The sequence below is a fragment of the Telmatherina bonti genome (genome assembly GCF_933228915.1).
Source record: "Telmatherina bonti genome assembly, chromosome: 14".
Classification (NCBI taxonomy): Eukaryota; Metazoa; Chordata; class Actinopteri; order Atheriniformes; family Telmatherinidae; genus Telmatherina; species Telmatherina bonti.
Window position 1 is genome coordinate 32,207,208 of NC_136612.1, and position 15,114 is coordinate 32,222,321.

The 15,114-nt window shown below is 38.0% G+C and overlaps 1 protein-coding gene across 1 annotated transcript; it reads right to left on the reverse strand.

The window, feature by feature from the left end:
- Positions 1–3,865: 3,865 nt before the first annotated feature.
- LOC306765770 (germ cell-specific gene 1-like protein) lies at positions 3,866–13,831 on the reverse strand (the record flags this gene model as incomplete). Its single annotated transcript, XM_079253274.1, has 5 exons — positions 3,866–4,160; positions 4,244–4,355; positions 6,493–6,645; positions 11,152–11,199; positions 13,528–13,831. 5 exons carry the CDS (start codon positions 13,829–13,831, stop codon positions 3,866–3,868), a joined length of 912 nt encoding a protein of 303 aa, XP_079109400.1.
- Between the last annotated feature and the right edge of the window lie 1,283 nt (positions 13,832–15,114).

The window sequence follows — 15,114 nt, forward strand, 5'->3', positions numbered from 1 at the left end:
AGATCCATGTTTCTTAGTTGGAGGGATGACTGCACTACAGGAAACTACTGTCCTAAACAGTGCTCTAGCACCTTTTAAATGAAGGTGCTAGAGCACCTTTAAAGAAAGCCGAGTTTTCCATTCAGAGACACTGTAGTAAAAATGGTGGCACAAACATGGCAGCTGTCATGAATGTGGACCCACAGTGACAAGATATAAATGGCTCACATAGGACAAAAAAGAAAAGAGTATTTCTTTGAATAAAGTGATTATATGTTAAAAGTTTTAATAGAATGATTTTTTCTGTCACTGACCTTAAAAAAGAGAAAGAAAAAAGCAACTTCCAATGGAAATCTTGTATTTATTTCAATTTAACAACAACAAAGATGTTGAAAGTAATTGTTTTGAGAAGTTATCTTCCTGTTTTTCATACTGAAGATAGCAACACAATCCAGGTGAGTTGGACAAAAAGCAGCAGGACGATATCAATGGTGCACGGCAATAAAATAAGCACTGAATCAAACATACAGTGAGCAACACAAATTTCCAGCTTTAAAGTGGAAGGTATCATGCAAGCTGCTCTGTCTGATATTTTTCCTGGTCTTCCAGATCTTGCTTTAACTTCTACTGTTCCCAGGGACTGCCCTTTCTTGATTACATTTGGAACAGAGGATATTAGCATCTGAAAACACTTTGCTATTTTCTTACAACCTTCTCCCGCTTTGCGATCATCAACTATTTTCAGTTTCAGTGTTCTTGACAGCTGTTTAGAGGAACCCATAGTGCTGATTGTTGAGGCAAGGTCAGATGAGTCTGGGCATTAAAAACCTTTGACATTGACATCACCTGGTCTTTCCAGACACTAATTTGCAAACAATCCAGGACACTGTCAGGTGCTCAGCTGTCCAAATGTGGGAGTACAAGGTAACTCTGCAGGGTGCCCAAACTTTTACAGGCACCATTTTTTGTTTTCTATTATTTTGAAAGTTTATATGATGGAAATAAGATCAAACCTTTTTTGACATGTTAGAAGAATGTCTCATCTGTAATTTGATGCCTTTTGGAGATTTTCCATCTTTTGTTGGCTCCTTTTTTTTAAACATTAGAATAAATTTTTACCAGTGGTGCCCAAACTTTCAATCCCCACTGTATCTATGTGTGCCTTTTATATTTACGTTTTCCTATTTTTTTTTTTTTTTTATCCAAGCGGCTCCTCTAAATTTCTTGTGCCTGCATAATGACAATAAAGATCTTGAATTTAATTGAGTTCAAATAATTTTAAACAAACAGGCTGATATTTCAGCTAAAAAAATCCTGAAGTCCTAAAGCCTGTTCGAGTAAGAAAAGTATCGTGATTTGGGATAAAACACATTCCTTTTGCAATGTGACCTTCATTCCCATGGAAACCATTATTCATCACATATAGTTGCACTCATGACCACTAGAGGTCAGAAAAGATTAGAATGAAATCACGTCTCACCCGGACAGGGCTTGGAAGAATTACTGTTCACCTCAAATGTAGAAAAATTTGCTTTAATAAACTCAATTAGGAAATCTTTATAGTGATTAGTCAAAGGTTAACATAAAGAATATAACAAGCAGTACAGGTAATGTGGTTGATAAACTCTTGTCCCTAAAATCATAAAAAGATTAAAAGATTCTTGAGAAATCTTTGTACACATGGGGGGAAAAAAAACTACTAAAACTGATTAGAGTTTGTTCTGTGACCTCCGAAGTCTCATCAAACGATTACTCCTGGACCAGCAGGTCTTCCTGGTGGTAATAAGACTGGTTGCTATGGCAACATAACCAAAGTCTTTTAATCCTAATTATACATATTGGTTCATTTCCAAGTTTGATCTTGTAATCTGCTTGTTAACATGAATTTCTAATCAATCACTTGGCAGCAACTCAATATACAGTATATACTTATACCAATAGTAGTGATCTTAACCGTGAACCAGCTTTTTTCAGTGTACTTGAAATATCAAACTCAAAACAGCATCTAAGACTGACAGAAATCATGCAATGAAGCATAAAGTTTAGAGACATCAAATGTGTTATTTTTGATTAAACGAATAAATGAAAATCTTTTCTCCATCTTCCAAGTTTTATTGAAAAAACGAGTACATGTTTCATGAAATGCTGGATTGTCTCTCAGCAACATGCCCATCGTGAGTCTTGAATGAAAGATAAAAACAGAGAGCACCATGTAACTTGGACTGTCTCCACTGAACGGGATTAAATGTTTCCACCACACCATGGTTCACGTGCAGATGAGAAACAGCAGAATGGACGAACCAAAACAGAAACGTTTTGCTATCAATTCAGGCATTTTTATTGTTTTGTTTTTTTTTATTTCATTTTCAGTTTGAAGGCTGAATTGTTTGACAAGCTTACATTCATTTAATCAACATTATATCTCCAGTTACAGACTCACTGTGGGCAAACACAGCATCATGTCGCTGCTTGTTACCGGTTAACTGCATGTTAACAGCGTGTCAGCTTCTGTTACACCATTAACACCCCTCAAGTCAAACCCTTTCAGGCCAAACATTGCTTATGGATCTGTTGTTAAGTTGTGCTCAGTTTTAGCTCAAAACCCATTTTTTCTCTGATGTGGAGTGGAATGGACTTGCCAGGAGATGACAGACCCCCGGATGCATATGAAGCCCCCTGCCATGAGATGCTATAAGAGAAAAGTGACCAGCATTAAAACAGCTTATTGCTGTATTTTATGCTTAACCGCTGCAGGTTTGTGGGTGTTTTTGCACCTCTGTGTTTTTTTTTTTAAATCTTTCTATGGTTTGTTTGCATGACACTATGGTCATTTTTGGTCAGTTTGGGTTCATTTTATGACTTTATTTTTATTTTGTTCATCAATATTTAACATCACATTGAAGTCACTGTCAGAATGTTTTTGTTTGTTTTAGATCACTTAATGTATGTTTGGCTGTTTGTGTCTGTTTTGTGGCTCTGTTGGAGTTTCTATGTTGTCAGGATCATTTTGTCAGCACTTTTTCAGGCATTTTACACTCTTTCTGCAATACACATAGCTCATTTTTGTCTTTGCATTTATTGTTTTGAAACCAAATTTGAATTTTTACATCTTTTGGTTATTTTAGTTACATCTCTGGTCATTTTGATACTTTTTTGTCATGCTTTCCTATTTTTTTTAGATGGATTTGAGCTGCTTTTGCACGACTCAGGGTTATTTTTTTGTGTGTTTTTGATTGTCTTATCTTGCATTTTGTGCCTTTTCATGGTCATTTTGTCCTTTTTTAGGTTCCTTCATGCTCATCTCATCATTTCAGTAATTTCCTCAACACTTTGTTGGTCATTCTACGGACGTTTCGTGTTTTGTCATGGCTGTTTTGTTTCTTTACAGCGTTCCATGGTCAAGTGCATCCAGTTGCTTTAATACAGTCAGGTCTGAGGCCTGACCGTTAGGCTTGACCACGGTTCTGTAAGACATCTGTGATGGTACAACACAGTGAGATTGCATCCAAGTCTGCACTTCCTCTCACCGTGTTACTACCAAGAAATGTCCTCAAAATGAATTCTGATGCATTTTTGGATGAAAGAAGGCAGATTCGACTGAAGCCGAAGCAGAAGGATGTGTGCTGCAGCCTGTTCATCCTACAGTCTGCCTCAGCTTAGTGTGAAAATGCTGGAAACACAGCCCCCTTCTCTGTCACATGGAAAGACTTGATTAAAGCATGTCATATGAAAGCCGACCATGTTAGATTATTGCTATGAAAAGAATCTGGGTCCTGCCCTTGCAGATATAAATAAAATGTGAAGCAAGGAGGAAAATGTTCTCCTGATTCAGATATTTAAATCTAGAAGTCAAGCCAAGTCCAGAATAGGAATGCCTGGTTTATTTTTAACAATAGGCCTCAACGTGTTCCTCTGGTTCATCGTCCATTTCAACCACATACGGCGATCCTGTGGATGGCTTGTGGCCATTGACCAGCAGTTCTGGTGGGGTGTCTGGGTCAGCGGTCAGGTACATGTCCCACATCTGATCTGGGAGGTCCAGGTCTATCATCTTCTGCTTGATGATCAGATTCTTCTCGATGTTCCGCCGCTTGAATTTAAACTCTATGATAGTCTTTGTGTATCTGTTCAGCGCTGTCACCGCAGAGCCCATACAGGTGCCAAAGGAGCTCCACGCTAAGCTGAGAGAAGAAGGAAAAAACTGTTTTATCATAATATAATAACGGTTAAGTTCACCATGGCTGGAGATATAAGAAGTACGTACGCATAAGACCAGCTGTAATCCCAGGTCTTGGGCCGCCAGTCTTCTGGGCCTATAGAAACAGCCAGATGGAATACGGTGGTAAACATCATGTGGGCCACCATCCCACAAAGGCCTGCAATGAAGAAGAAATGTAGTGTTGTGCATTAAAATACATAGTTGCTGCAATTATCAAAACTTCTCAAATGCACCTTTATAAAAACAGAATAATCAGCAAGTACGCTTTAAACATCATAAGTTTTTCAGTCTAAATTGTATACGTAATGAAGTAATATTTTGATGTATTTTAATTGTTTGTTTTTTTCATGGATAATCTTAGTTGAATGATTGAAAATTTTTAAATGTTAACAGCTTAACACCATGTTTAAACATCTGGTAAGAGTTAATCTTAAACTATAAATGCATAACACTGTTGTAAAACAAGATGTTAATTACAACTTTTTATCAATTAGATACAGTAAAAACTGTTGCAGTCCCCTTGGACACTTGGAAAACCTGCAGGACACTAGTCCTCAAGGACCAGGATTGGGGATTCCTGCTCTGTACTGTGAACTGAATGAGTCGTCAACCTCAACAAAACCCAATTACCTCCGGCTCCAGCCTGGAGAATGGGTCGGGGCTGGATATTGGGCGTGGTTGGATGTCAAATGGGTGTGGTTAGATGGGCAATGGGTGTTAGGGGTTAGGGTTAAGGTTAGCAATGGCCACCAATCAAAACGTTAAGGGGGCAGGGTTTCAATATCCAGCCCTGCCTCATTCTCCAGTCTGCATCCAAGACCTTTTAAAAAACCTGCTTTATTGGTTAGCTTGCGCAACTTGCTAGTTAGCGAATTGAAAACCAGTGAAGCACGCAGCAACTTGAAACACACAGTATTTACTTCATAATTGTATAAACAAAAATATTTTTAGCTGACAGATTAGTAGTTTAGTTTTGGTCCAGTATTACTCATGCTAATGTTTCTTTTAGCAAGCTAGCCATGCTAGCATAACTTAAACATAACTTTTGCTATGCTTGTTCTTCAAATATCATTAGGTTTTAGTTGTACATAATTTGAGGATTGCCAAATTTCAGCTAACATCTCTCCATGTTTCAATTAACTGGTTTGAAGTGTATAAACTGGTTTGTATGGTGGAACCACAGGGTGATAGTACAGGCTACAGAATATGTTTTCTAGACCACAAACAAAGACATTTCACTTGTAGACTTCCTCTTTTACAACATCTAAAAAGATGTTGATTGGTGTTAGTCATATATAATTATTACACATAGTTATTTATATAGTTTTTTATATATATATATAAATATAAAAAAAAAAAAAATATATATATATATATATATATATATATATATATATATATATATATATATATATATATATATATATATATATATATGTATATATATATATATATATATATAGTTATAAATAGTTATTCACTTTTTCTCAGTCAAAAATGGTGATGCCCATGGACAAGAAGAAGTATGACTAGTTCTGGTGATTTTTTTTTTTTCTTTTACTTCAAATGCAAATGTTTTCTGCATTTTAGCTGGATAAAGACAAAAATGTAATACAAAGATGTTTAATGTGAAGGAAAATGAATTGTTTCTAGCAGCTTTTCATAGAAAAGGAATCACTAGCTGGGTATTGCCCTGAGACTGTTTTTATATGGGAACCCCCCCTCACATCACTATTACAAAACCATGGATTATATCTGCTATAGAGGCCGGGAATGTTACTTAATCTACAATGGGTGAAAGCAAAGTGAGACAGAGGTGAGGTGGGCTGATTCTGGCCCTCCCTCAGTCAACATTCAGCCTCAGTATTGCTGCTTGCGTTGGGATTAACTGGTAACAACAGAGGGGGATGGGAGGGAGCTCCTCTGGGCAGGTCTTGGCACATCCCAAAACCACTGCCCTGGTTCCAATCGGATTAGTCCAAAAACCAGCAAATCCTCCAAGGCAATGAGTGGGTAGAGTGCAGTTAGCTGCTCTGAATGCTTTGACTGTCATCCTCAGCCTCATGACCTGCTGCCCTGCTCAGACTCTCCAGCGCGGTGGGCACACGAGTGTAATAACACCGGGGAAAAAAACATAACTGATAGACTACATCCTCAATTTCCGACAACTTTGACCCGTTTCACTCATAGGTCTTACCCAACAGCCCTCTAAAAGAAAATCATTATTTAAAAGCTTTGTAACATGTAGATTATAATCAGAAAAGGATGTTGTCAAAGCTTAACATGGAAGCTACCTGAGAGGGCAGTGCACATGGCAGCGAAGGCACTGATTTTCAGTTTATTCATGATGCTAAAGCACGGACACTGCTCCAGAATCATCAGAACCCCGCCCATGAGGAGAAGGCTGAGGTACAGGCTCTCTCCCACAACGCATAACCACAGCACACCTGGGGACACACAAAACAGGACAAAAAAGAGACGGAAATTAGTTTTACTGTACCGAGTCACTGATGCGTAATCCCATTTGTTTTAAGGCAGACGTGGATCAGAGTAGGACAGGTCTGAATGAAGATGTTAGCTGAGAAAGGATCATCATTGCACAACCATTCATGAAGTCTTTAAAAAAAAAAAACTGAACCTTCATGAAATGTTTTAGAGAAGACTGGAGAAAGAATCTATCACACAGACATGAACATAAACAGATCATTGTTTGGAAACCTGAAAAAGATGTGTTTGTTTAGACTTTACCCCCATTTCCAATGAGTCTGGCTCTGGATGGGATGCTTTTGTGTTGTTTAGTTTGAAAAACTTTGATCAACTGTATGTTGTGTTTGCATAGTCTACCATGACATTAACTGGTTGGTTTATCAGCCAGATAGCGACAAATGCATCAACTACCTGATAGTGTGACATATAGGAGTGTGGTCCTCTCCTTATATTATGACAAAGAAGAACCTGAGACAAAAGCATAAGATGGGAATGGCAGCCATCCAGCTGCATATATTCTTTCCTCTTGGAAACAAAAAAAAATCCACAATATGGCACAGATAACACACCACTGTTCCTGCTTTGTTTTCATTGCAGAAGTTGCATGCAAAGTGATGATTCTTGCAGCGAGTCAAACTCCACTCATCATGGTCAGATTGGTATTTCTGGAACCCCAATCCAATGGAAGGGTCTCAAGAAAATAAGACAACTCAGATATTTTGGCACCCATCCTTTGTTTTTGCCTGTGGAACTGTGGATCTGTTAAAAAATACATCCTGTCTTGTCCTGAGCCTGACTGTCAGTGGGATTACAAGAAAACAATGCTGTTTAACTTTAACCCTTTGATGTTGTACATATCAAATTTGACACATGGATTTTCTGACACCTTTTGCATCCTTCTATGCTAAAAAAAACTATGCGGAACTATGCCTCAGTCTATAGTTCCGTAGCCTCAAAAAACAACAACAACAACAACAACAACAACAACAACAACAACAACAACAACAACAGGACAAGTGTATGTTTCATTTGGAAGATGTTAAAGTAGTTCCCAACCATTTAAAAAAAAAAAGAAAAAAAGATTGACCTTTATTTATCCCTCCTTGGGGAACTTGAGTATTGCTACATCATATATGACTGTAAATACACAGTAATCACAAAACCAAACTACAAACACACACACAGTCATCTGTATTTACATATACAAACAAAAGATAATCATGCAAATGAGCAAAAGAATACTTTTAAAACTGTGCAAGAAAATGACATGTGTGAAAGCATTGCAAAGTAACAGTTTCTGTCCAAATAAGTAAGTATGAATGCGAAAATATATATTTAAATTGCAGCCATATTTAAGGTGTCACACATTTTCTATATCCTGCAAACACACCTTGAGATGATTAGTGATACATTCACTGAAAACACATTTCTTCATGAAAAATCCAAGATGTTCCAGCACCCCCTGCTGATGTTTAATGCCAACAAGATGAGTTGCGAAAATATCACAATCAAATTAAAAACAGTCAAAATAATGCAGCTATTGTTAAGTTAAGCAGTGTCTATGATTGACGCTCAACAATTACATAAATAAAAAATATATTTTTTATGACTGTAAACTATACAGAGGAGGGTAGGGGGCTATTAGCCAACGCCGGTTCAAAACAGTCAAAATTGACCTTATTCTGGCTTAAATCTTTTTACAGACTCTGTAATGTTGTAGCCTTGAAATGTATCAGTATGAATATTTTGATGACCATTTAGCATGATTTTCCCATTCAAATCTCAAAAGTGGACAAAACTCAATCAGGAAGTCTTGCTCTGTTTTGGTTTTATATCTTTTTACTTTGGCTATATAGACATTTTACTTTGGTTTTATATCTTGCATGGTTTTTGTGGTGGTTTTAACTTTATGGGTAAGGACACTGATTAGCTGATTAGCCAGAGCTGGCATTCCCCCTCCCTGCCATGAGATTAGCTAGAATACAGAATAAAAGGGAGCAGGTGTGGAATTACAAGAGGGAACTGGTACTGGCCTCAAGTAAGGATGGCACTGAGACCGATGGGGACTACTCAAAAGAACAAGGACATGGAGAAGACTCGTTGTTGGACCGGGGAGGTGCAGCAGGGATCACCAGCCTAATACAATGCGACTTGAACAGCTCAGTAAAGGAAAGTTGATCCACCTAGCTGCTTTGAATGAGTGGGCTGGCTCCCCAAGATGGAAGTGTGTCTAAGCCCCTTCTGTGTTTTCCCAACAGCCAACGGCCGCACCGCTGAGACCAAGGAAAGCAGCGGCGAGACTACCGGGTCTCTACGAGGACGAAACGCCCCCAGGATCCCCCTCCAAGTACTTGAACACCTAAGGCTACCCCACTTCTTGGCCTGTGTATGGGATTTTTAAGTATGGAGATGAAGCAGAACGGCCATCTTTGTCCAAGGACTTTTAATAAAGAACTTTCCCCCCCTTTGACACTTGTCTGGCACTCTATGCCTTTAGCAGTGGGGATTAGCTGGAATCACAAGAACCTATGTGACACAAACACTGTATTTAAGTAAAAGTATACTTAAACAGGCAAAAATGTACGAGTAAAGGTACCACATTGACCTTTTACTTAAGTGGACTTAAGTAAGAACTTGTTTTTGATTATACTTGTATAATTGAATGTATTGGCTGATGCAATGGTGTATTATTACAAATGCTACTACTGGGAACACTGGAAAACCCTCTGTGACTCAGTTCACACTTGTCCTTTTAAGATGTAATCTGAAGAGGAACATGTAACTTACAAAGTCTCAAAGAAAACTGACTCCACTTTGGATGTTTTACTACCAGTCAGTGCAGCTACTGCTGGTTCTGATGGTGAGAATACCACTGCCCCATGACAGATGTGCCCAGCTGTTGTTGATGGAAGGTCTAACATTACCTGCCCGCTAGGATTGGTTTAGTAGACTAATCCCCAGTCACAAGGTTACTCACTCTGGTCCTATGAGAGCTGCAATCCAGCTGGTTTTCATGTATTCCTGCTTTAACACCCCGGATCTAATTAAAAAGACCTAACAGAATATCAAGTGCTGCACTATGTCTCTTTTATTTAAGTGTTGTAGCAGGAAAGCATGGAAAACCTGCCTGCCGGTGGTTTCTTGCAGGACTGGAGGGGGTTATTCTACCCTATCAGATACCCTGCAATGTGAAAGTAGCTGCGTTTGCACAACAAATTTTCACTAGAAATAACTAATATTTCTTCATATTTAAATAAATTACAAATGCAATTAGCTTGTTTTTCCATTAAATGGTGTTCAGAGCGTAAACTACAGTCCTCGTGAAGTAAACCTTTTTTTTTTTTTAACAAGAATTGCGTTTTTTGACACGTAGCCGTGTTTCGGGGTTGCTACTACTTGCTGTAGAGCAGAGGTAGGCAACTTCGGTCCTCGAGTGCCGCAGTCCTGCAAATGTCAGGAGTTTCCCTGCTGCAACACACTTGATACAAATCAATGGCTAATTAGCAGACTTGTGCATAGTTTGATGTCAAGCTCTGCACAAGTCTGCTAAAGAGATCTGATGTGTGCCAGGTGTGTTGCAGGGAGAAACTCCTAACATTTGCAGGACTGCGGCACTCGAGGACCAGAGTTGCCCCTGCTGTAGAGAATTTTTACGGGTTTTTTAAGCTCTTCTTCCTCATTTACCTTTCTAATTTCTTACAAAACTCTGCTTTTGGCTGTTCTTTGCTGTCAAGGATGACATTTATATTCGTCTTAAATAATTTGAACAAAATATTTACTTCCACTTCTCTGTCTATCGATACTGCACCATCTTTTCCTAAAATAAACTGGTCATGTGACCCCGTACGTCTGTCCTGGATGTGTAAATGCAAAAGAAGGGTTTCCATCACACTTTTGTGATGTACTTCTACATGGAAACATCTGAAAATGATATTTGAGAGGCTTTTCTAAATGTGGGTGTTCCCGTTACCAGTTTTTTGTTGCAATATTTAGGTTTTACGAGGTTGGAACGGAAACGAAGCTTGTGATACTTTGTAGAAATGCTGTTAAATAGAAAGAAGAGGTATTTAAAATGTAGCGAAGTAGGGCTTCAAGGTATCCACAGGTAGATCTACTTAAGTAAAGTAAAGATACTTGAAAAACATACTTAACCTTGAAACTAAACCCTTTTTCAGTAACTTTAATTAACTTGAAAAAATTGTGGAAATTAAGCTGCCTGAGCGTCTGTAACACTGGATTTGGGTATGTGATGCTAAAAATACATGTTTGTTATCCCATTAGAGTTTAAATGTTCACTCACTATTTCACTGTTGTTACTCTATCATTAACTGTTTTCTCAACCACCCCTTAAACAAAATTCAATAATAATATCATTGTCTAAAAGAAAAGAAAAAAAGCAGTGTAAACGTTGAAGTACAGCTACAAAGTACTTTGATTATTCGTGTTCAGACAGGTAGGGCACTGACCTCGCTCATGTTCAGGCGCAATCTCAGCAAAATGTCGACAGGTGAACCCTGTAGAAAGGAAGAAGCAGAATAAATTTCCTCCAAGAAAATGAGAATGTTTTGATTGTCCATCCATCCATCCATTTTCTAAACCGCTTAATCCAATTCAGGGTCGCGGGGAAGCTGGAGCCTATCCCAGCTGGCATTGGGCGACAGGCAGGGTACACCCTGGACAGCTTGCCAGTCCATCGCAGTGTTTTGATTGTAAATGTGTCAAATAACTTTTTAAAAAACAACCAATATTTTTTAATTACATTTTATGCAAATATCAGGTTGTAGGGACAGGTGTATTGATACTTTGAAATAAATCCATAAAATATCAGTTTCAACACTTTTTTTAAATAACAAAACATTGCATTTATGTTTGTTTCCGAGTTTTGCCACAGAAAGAAAAATACTTGAACACAGTAAAGTACAATTTCAAAATAAATCAATTCATAACAACAGAGATGAAAATTAGCATTACATGTATCATGTATAAATAATATATAAATTAGAATGAATAAAATCCATTGAATGAATAATAGAGAATAACTAGATATAAAAAACTACAATTTTAGTTAAGACTATGTCCTAAAGCAGGAAGTTATCTGACGCAATTTTGAGACATCAGATGTTAATGAAGGCATGAACGAATAAATGAGAGAATTAGTGAACTATATAGGACATGTAAAGGCAAATGAGTAACACACAGATATTACTGGGAGATAAACTAACTCACAGGTTGACTTAATATTTGGTCAGATGCCACAAAAAGCAGCCACTGCTGCGACACATAGAGAATCAGAGGGTTGACAAACTGAGATAACATTAAAAGATATGGACTTAGGCTTTTCAGTACCCTAAAAAATACAAATCAATTATCTATGAGTTACTTTATTGATATAAAACTGATAATGAGAGATGATGCAGTGATTCTACGGCATTATGTAATGCAGATTCATAATCTGGTTATATTAGTTAGAAATAAAAGTTTGTTGGATTATCGTTCAAGTTGATGCCAAGCAGGATGAGCGTAGCGACGCTTTGGAGTCATAAATTGTTTAAAATAACAGATTAGATCATTTTGTGATTATTTCGATATTACTGTATACAAAACATGTTTTGTTTGTTTGTTTCTCTTCTTTCCTTCTGGGAATTTTAAACAATACAATTATGTGTGAATCACAGCTACAGTTTATTCCTTCTGTCACATGATCATTACAACTTATTAGATGTCATGATGACGATGCTAGTACTAGTGAGTATGAGGTTTTATCCTGATGTTTTACTGGTTAAATGCAGTGCATGGTTTACGAACAGCTTTATTTAATTTATCCTGTTAATTCTACACATAATGTATATTTTCTATTTAAAAATTTGAATAATCTTATATCATCTGGTTTAAATTATGTTAAAATAATTTATTTTCTTTTTTTTTTCAAATTTATTTATCAGTTTACAATTTACTGTTCGTATCTTTTGTTGTCTGCAAAACCGGCAGTTCAGTCCAATGAGTGGTGAGTGCAGGTATTTGCTCCAACACATTTGCCTCATTGTCATTGTGCAAAACATTATAAGTCAGAGCTACTAAATTTAGTCTGACCTGCAAATTTTCAGTGTCGCCTGCTCCAACATACCTGACTCAGACTAAATGTCTCCAACAGCCTATTAAGTTCCGCACGATAACTAATCAATTTGTGTCAGGTGGGTTTGGACTAGGGAGACATTAAAAACCTGTAGGACTAATCTATCAACCTCCCTTTAACCTGTGTGTCTTGTGTTTCCTTGCTCCAACACATATGACTCAGTTTAATGAGTCATTGTACAGAAAATCATAGTCCAGGGCTTCTGAAATCGGCTCTACAGTGGCTGAGGTCCAGCAGATTTTCTATGTTTCCCTGCTCCAACATACCTGACTTAAATTAAAAAGATCCAAAAGCTCATGAAGTTCTGCACAATGACTCATTAATTTGAGCCAGTTATGTTGGAGCATGATAACATTGAAAACCTGCAGGACTAGCATAACTGTCTTTTCAACAACGTGACCAAAATGTTCAGCTGCATGATACATAGATTTTGGGACAAATTGTTGCAGGAGTCTGTATGACCAGACATATGCAGATAACATACTTCTGTTGTGGGAAATAAATTGTAAATACTTGTTTGCCTGTACAGTTAATTTATGCCATCTTGTTTAGTTTGGCTCTAAATCCTCTAAAATAATATTTAACAAACTTTCATCAGCAGCGCTTTCATCGGCTATCATTAACATTTGCTACAATAACCATCACAGATTTATATTTTTGTTTCTTTCCCCAACATCACTTGCTGCTGAACATTTCACCTTCGTCTTACCATTCATATCAGCAGCCTGTTCACAGGAGAAAAATATTCCCGTGTGAAACTTCCTCATGATAAACTTCTCCTCTCCCGTCTCAAAGATGTACTGCACCTGTCGGCTGTCGTTGAGGTTGGAGCTGTTGAAGCGGATGCAGAACCACTGCTTCACCTTCAACGGTGGCCCAGTACAGAAGGGCTTGGGTACCTTCCTGGTCCCTTCGCACCAGTAGCTGGTGCTCACTGCTGATATGGCAAAAGCAAATGCTATAAAGTTAAGGGTAATCGCCAGGGATGCCCGCTGCCCGCGCTCTAGCCTCATGATCGAGGCCAGGCCAGAGGAGAGGGAATGAAAAGGGCAACTAATCCTGGCTTTCAGTTTGTAGCCCCGATGTTTTGCCTCCCAGCAGATATGTCAAATCTTCATAATCTTGTTGCATTTGGGTCTCCTTTGGTGAGAATTGCGAACATCCATCCACCAGATCTTTGGAAGTGCTGCTACCTTGTTCATACGGCTCCTTCGCTGTACCTCTACAGAAACCCATGGCAGCCTTCGTCTTCCTCTGCTTCATTTGAACTCCTCCACTCTTTGGTCTGTGCTGTTTGTACAACCTCATTGCTCCTCCCCTTCGATAAATCTTTTCATGTAATATCATACATTACAAATGGCGAATTATGCTCCAGACTTCCGTTGAGAATACGGTGAAGTGGGATTAAAATTCCAAACACAGCTCTCGCTGCTTCCATTCCCCCGTTTTTCTCTGCGTTGGCAAATTGATTGCAGAAGATCAAGAGCCTGTTTTATTGAGACCAGTGACATAATGTTCAAAGGCTGATATGAAAATCCACCCATAATAGTGTGTATGTGTGTGCAGGACAAATCTCTTCATAGCTGTACGCGGCGGAGACGACTGATGTTCAGAGGAAACATCTGATCCATTTATCTACCAATTTTCTGCAGCTCCCATCTGTCACATTTAGTTTAAGCATTGGTAAACTGATAATTTTGAAACCTGAAACATAAATTAAATGCATAATCTTCCAAGCTGACTGACATCAGGTCAGTTTTATCTGAATTCTTTACACTGCAAAAAATCCAACTTGTATTGGTTGGCCTGAAACAGTCATTTAAGTAGGTAAGACTTGAAAATATGTATTAATGGCATTTAAAGCAATAATGTTAGTAATCACAACAAAACAAGCAAGTTGTTTGCCCCAAAACAATTAGGTGAGTCGTTAAAAATGATAACTTTAAGTTGGAGTTCAATACAAGGGACAACAGTTCTGCTAACTTTAATTTCTTTGTTGTAAAATGCAGGAAAACCAACTTTATGAGTTTGCTATTTTCACTTGAAGTCTCACTTGGCTGTGCTGCCTCGAGCTGGACTCCACGCCGGTAAGTTTTTATTTAAATTAAGTTTAAATGGTATGGGAAGTGGTGACTAGTGTTGTGTAGTATGTTGTAGATTTATGGTGGAGGCAACCTACACATTTTCAACATTTAAACACAAACAGCTTTTCACTCAGCAGCCGTTAGCAGAACGGCTGCATGAGTTAGCAGCTAGCTTATCTGGGCTGATACTGTTCAAACAGGACAAGACATGT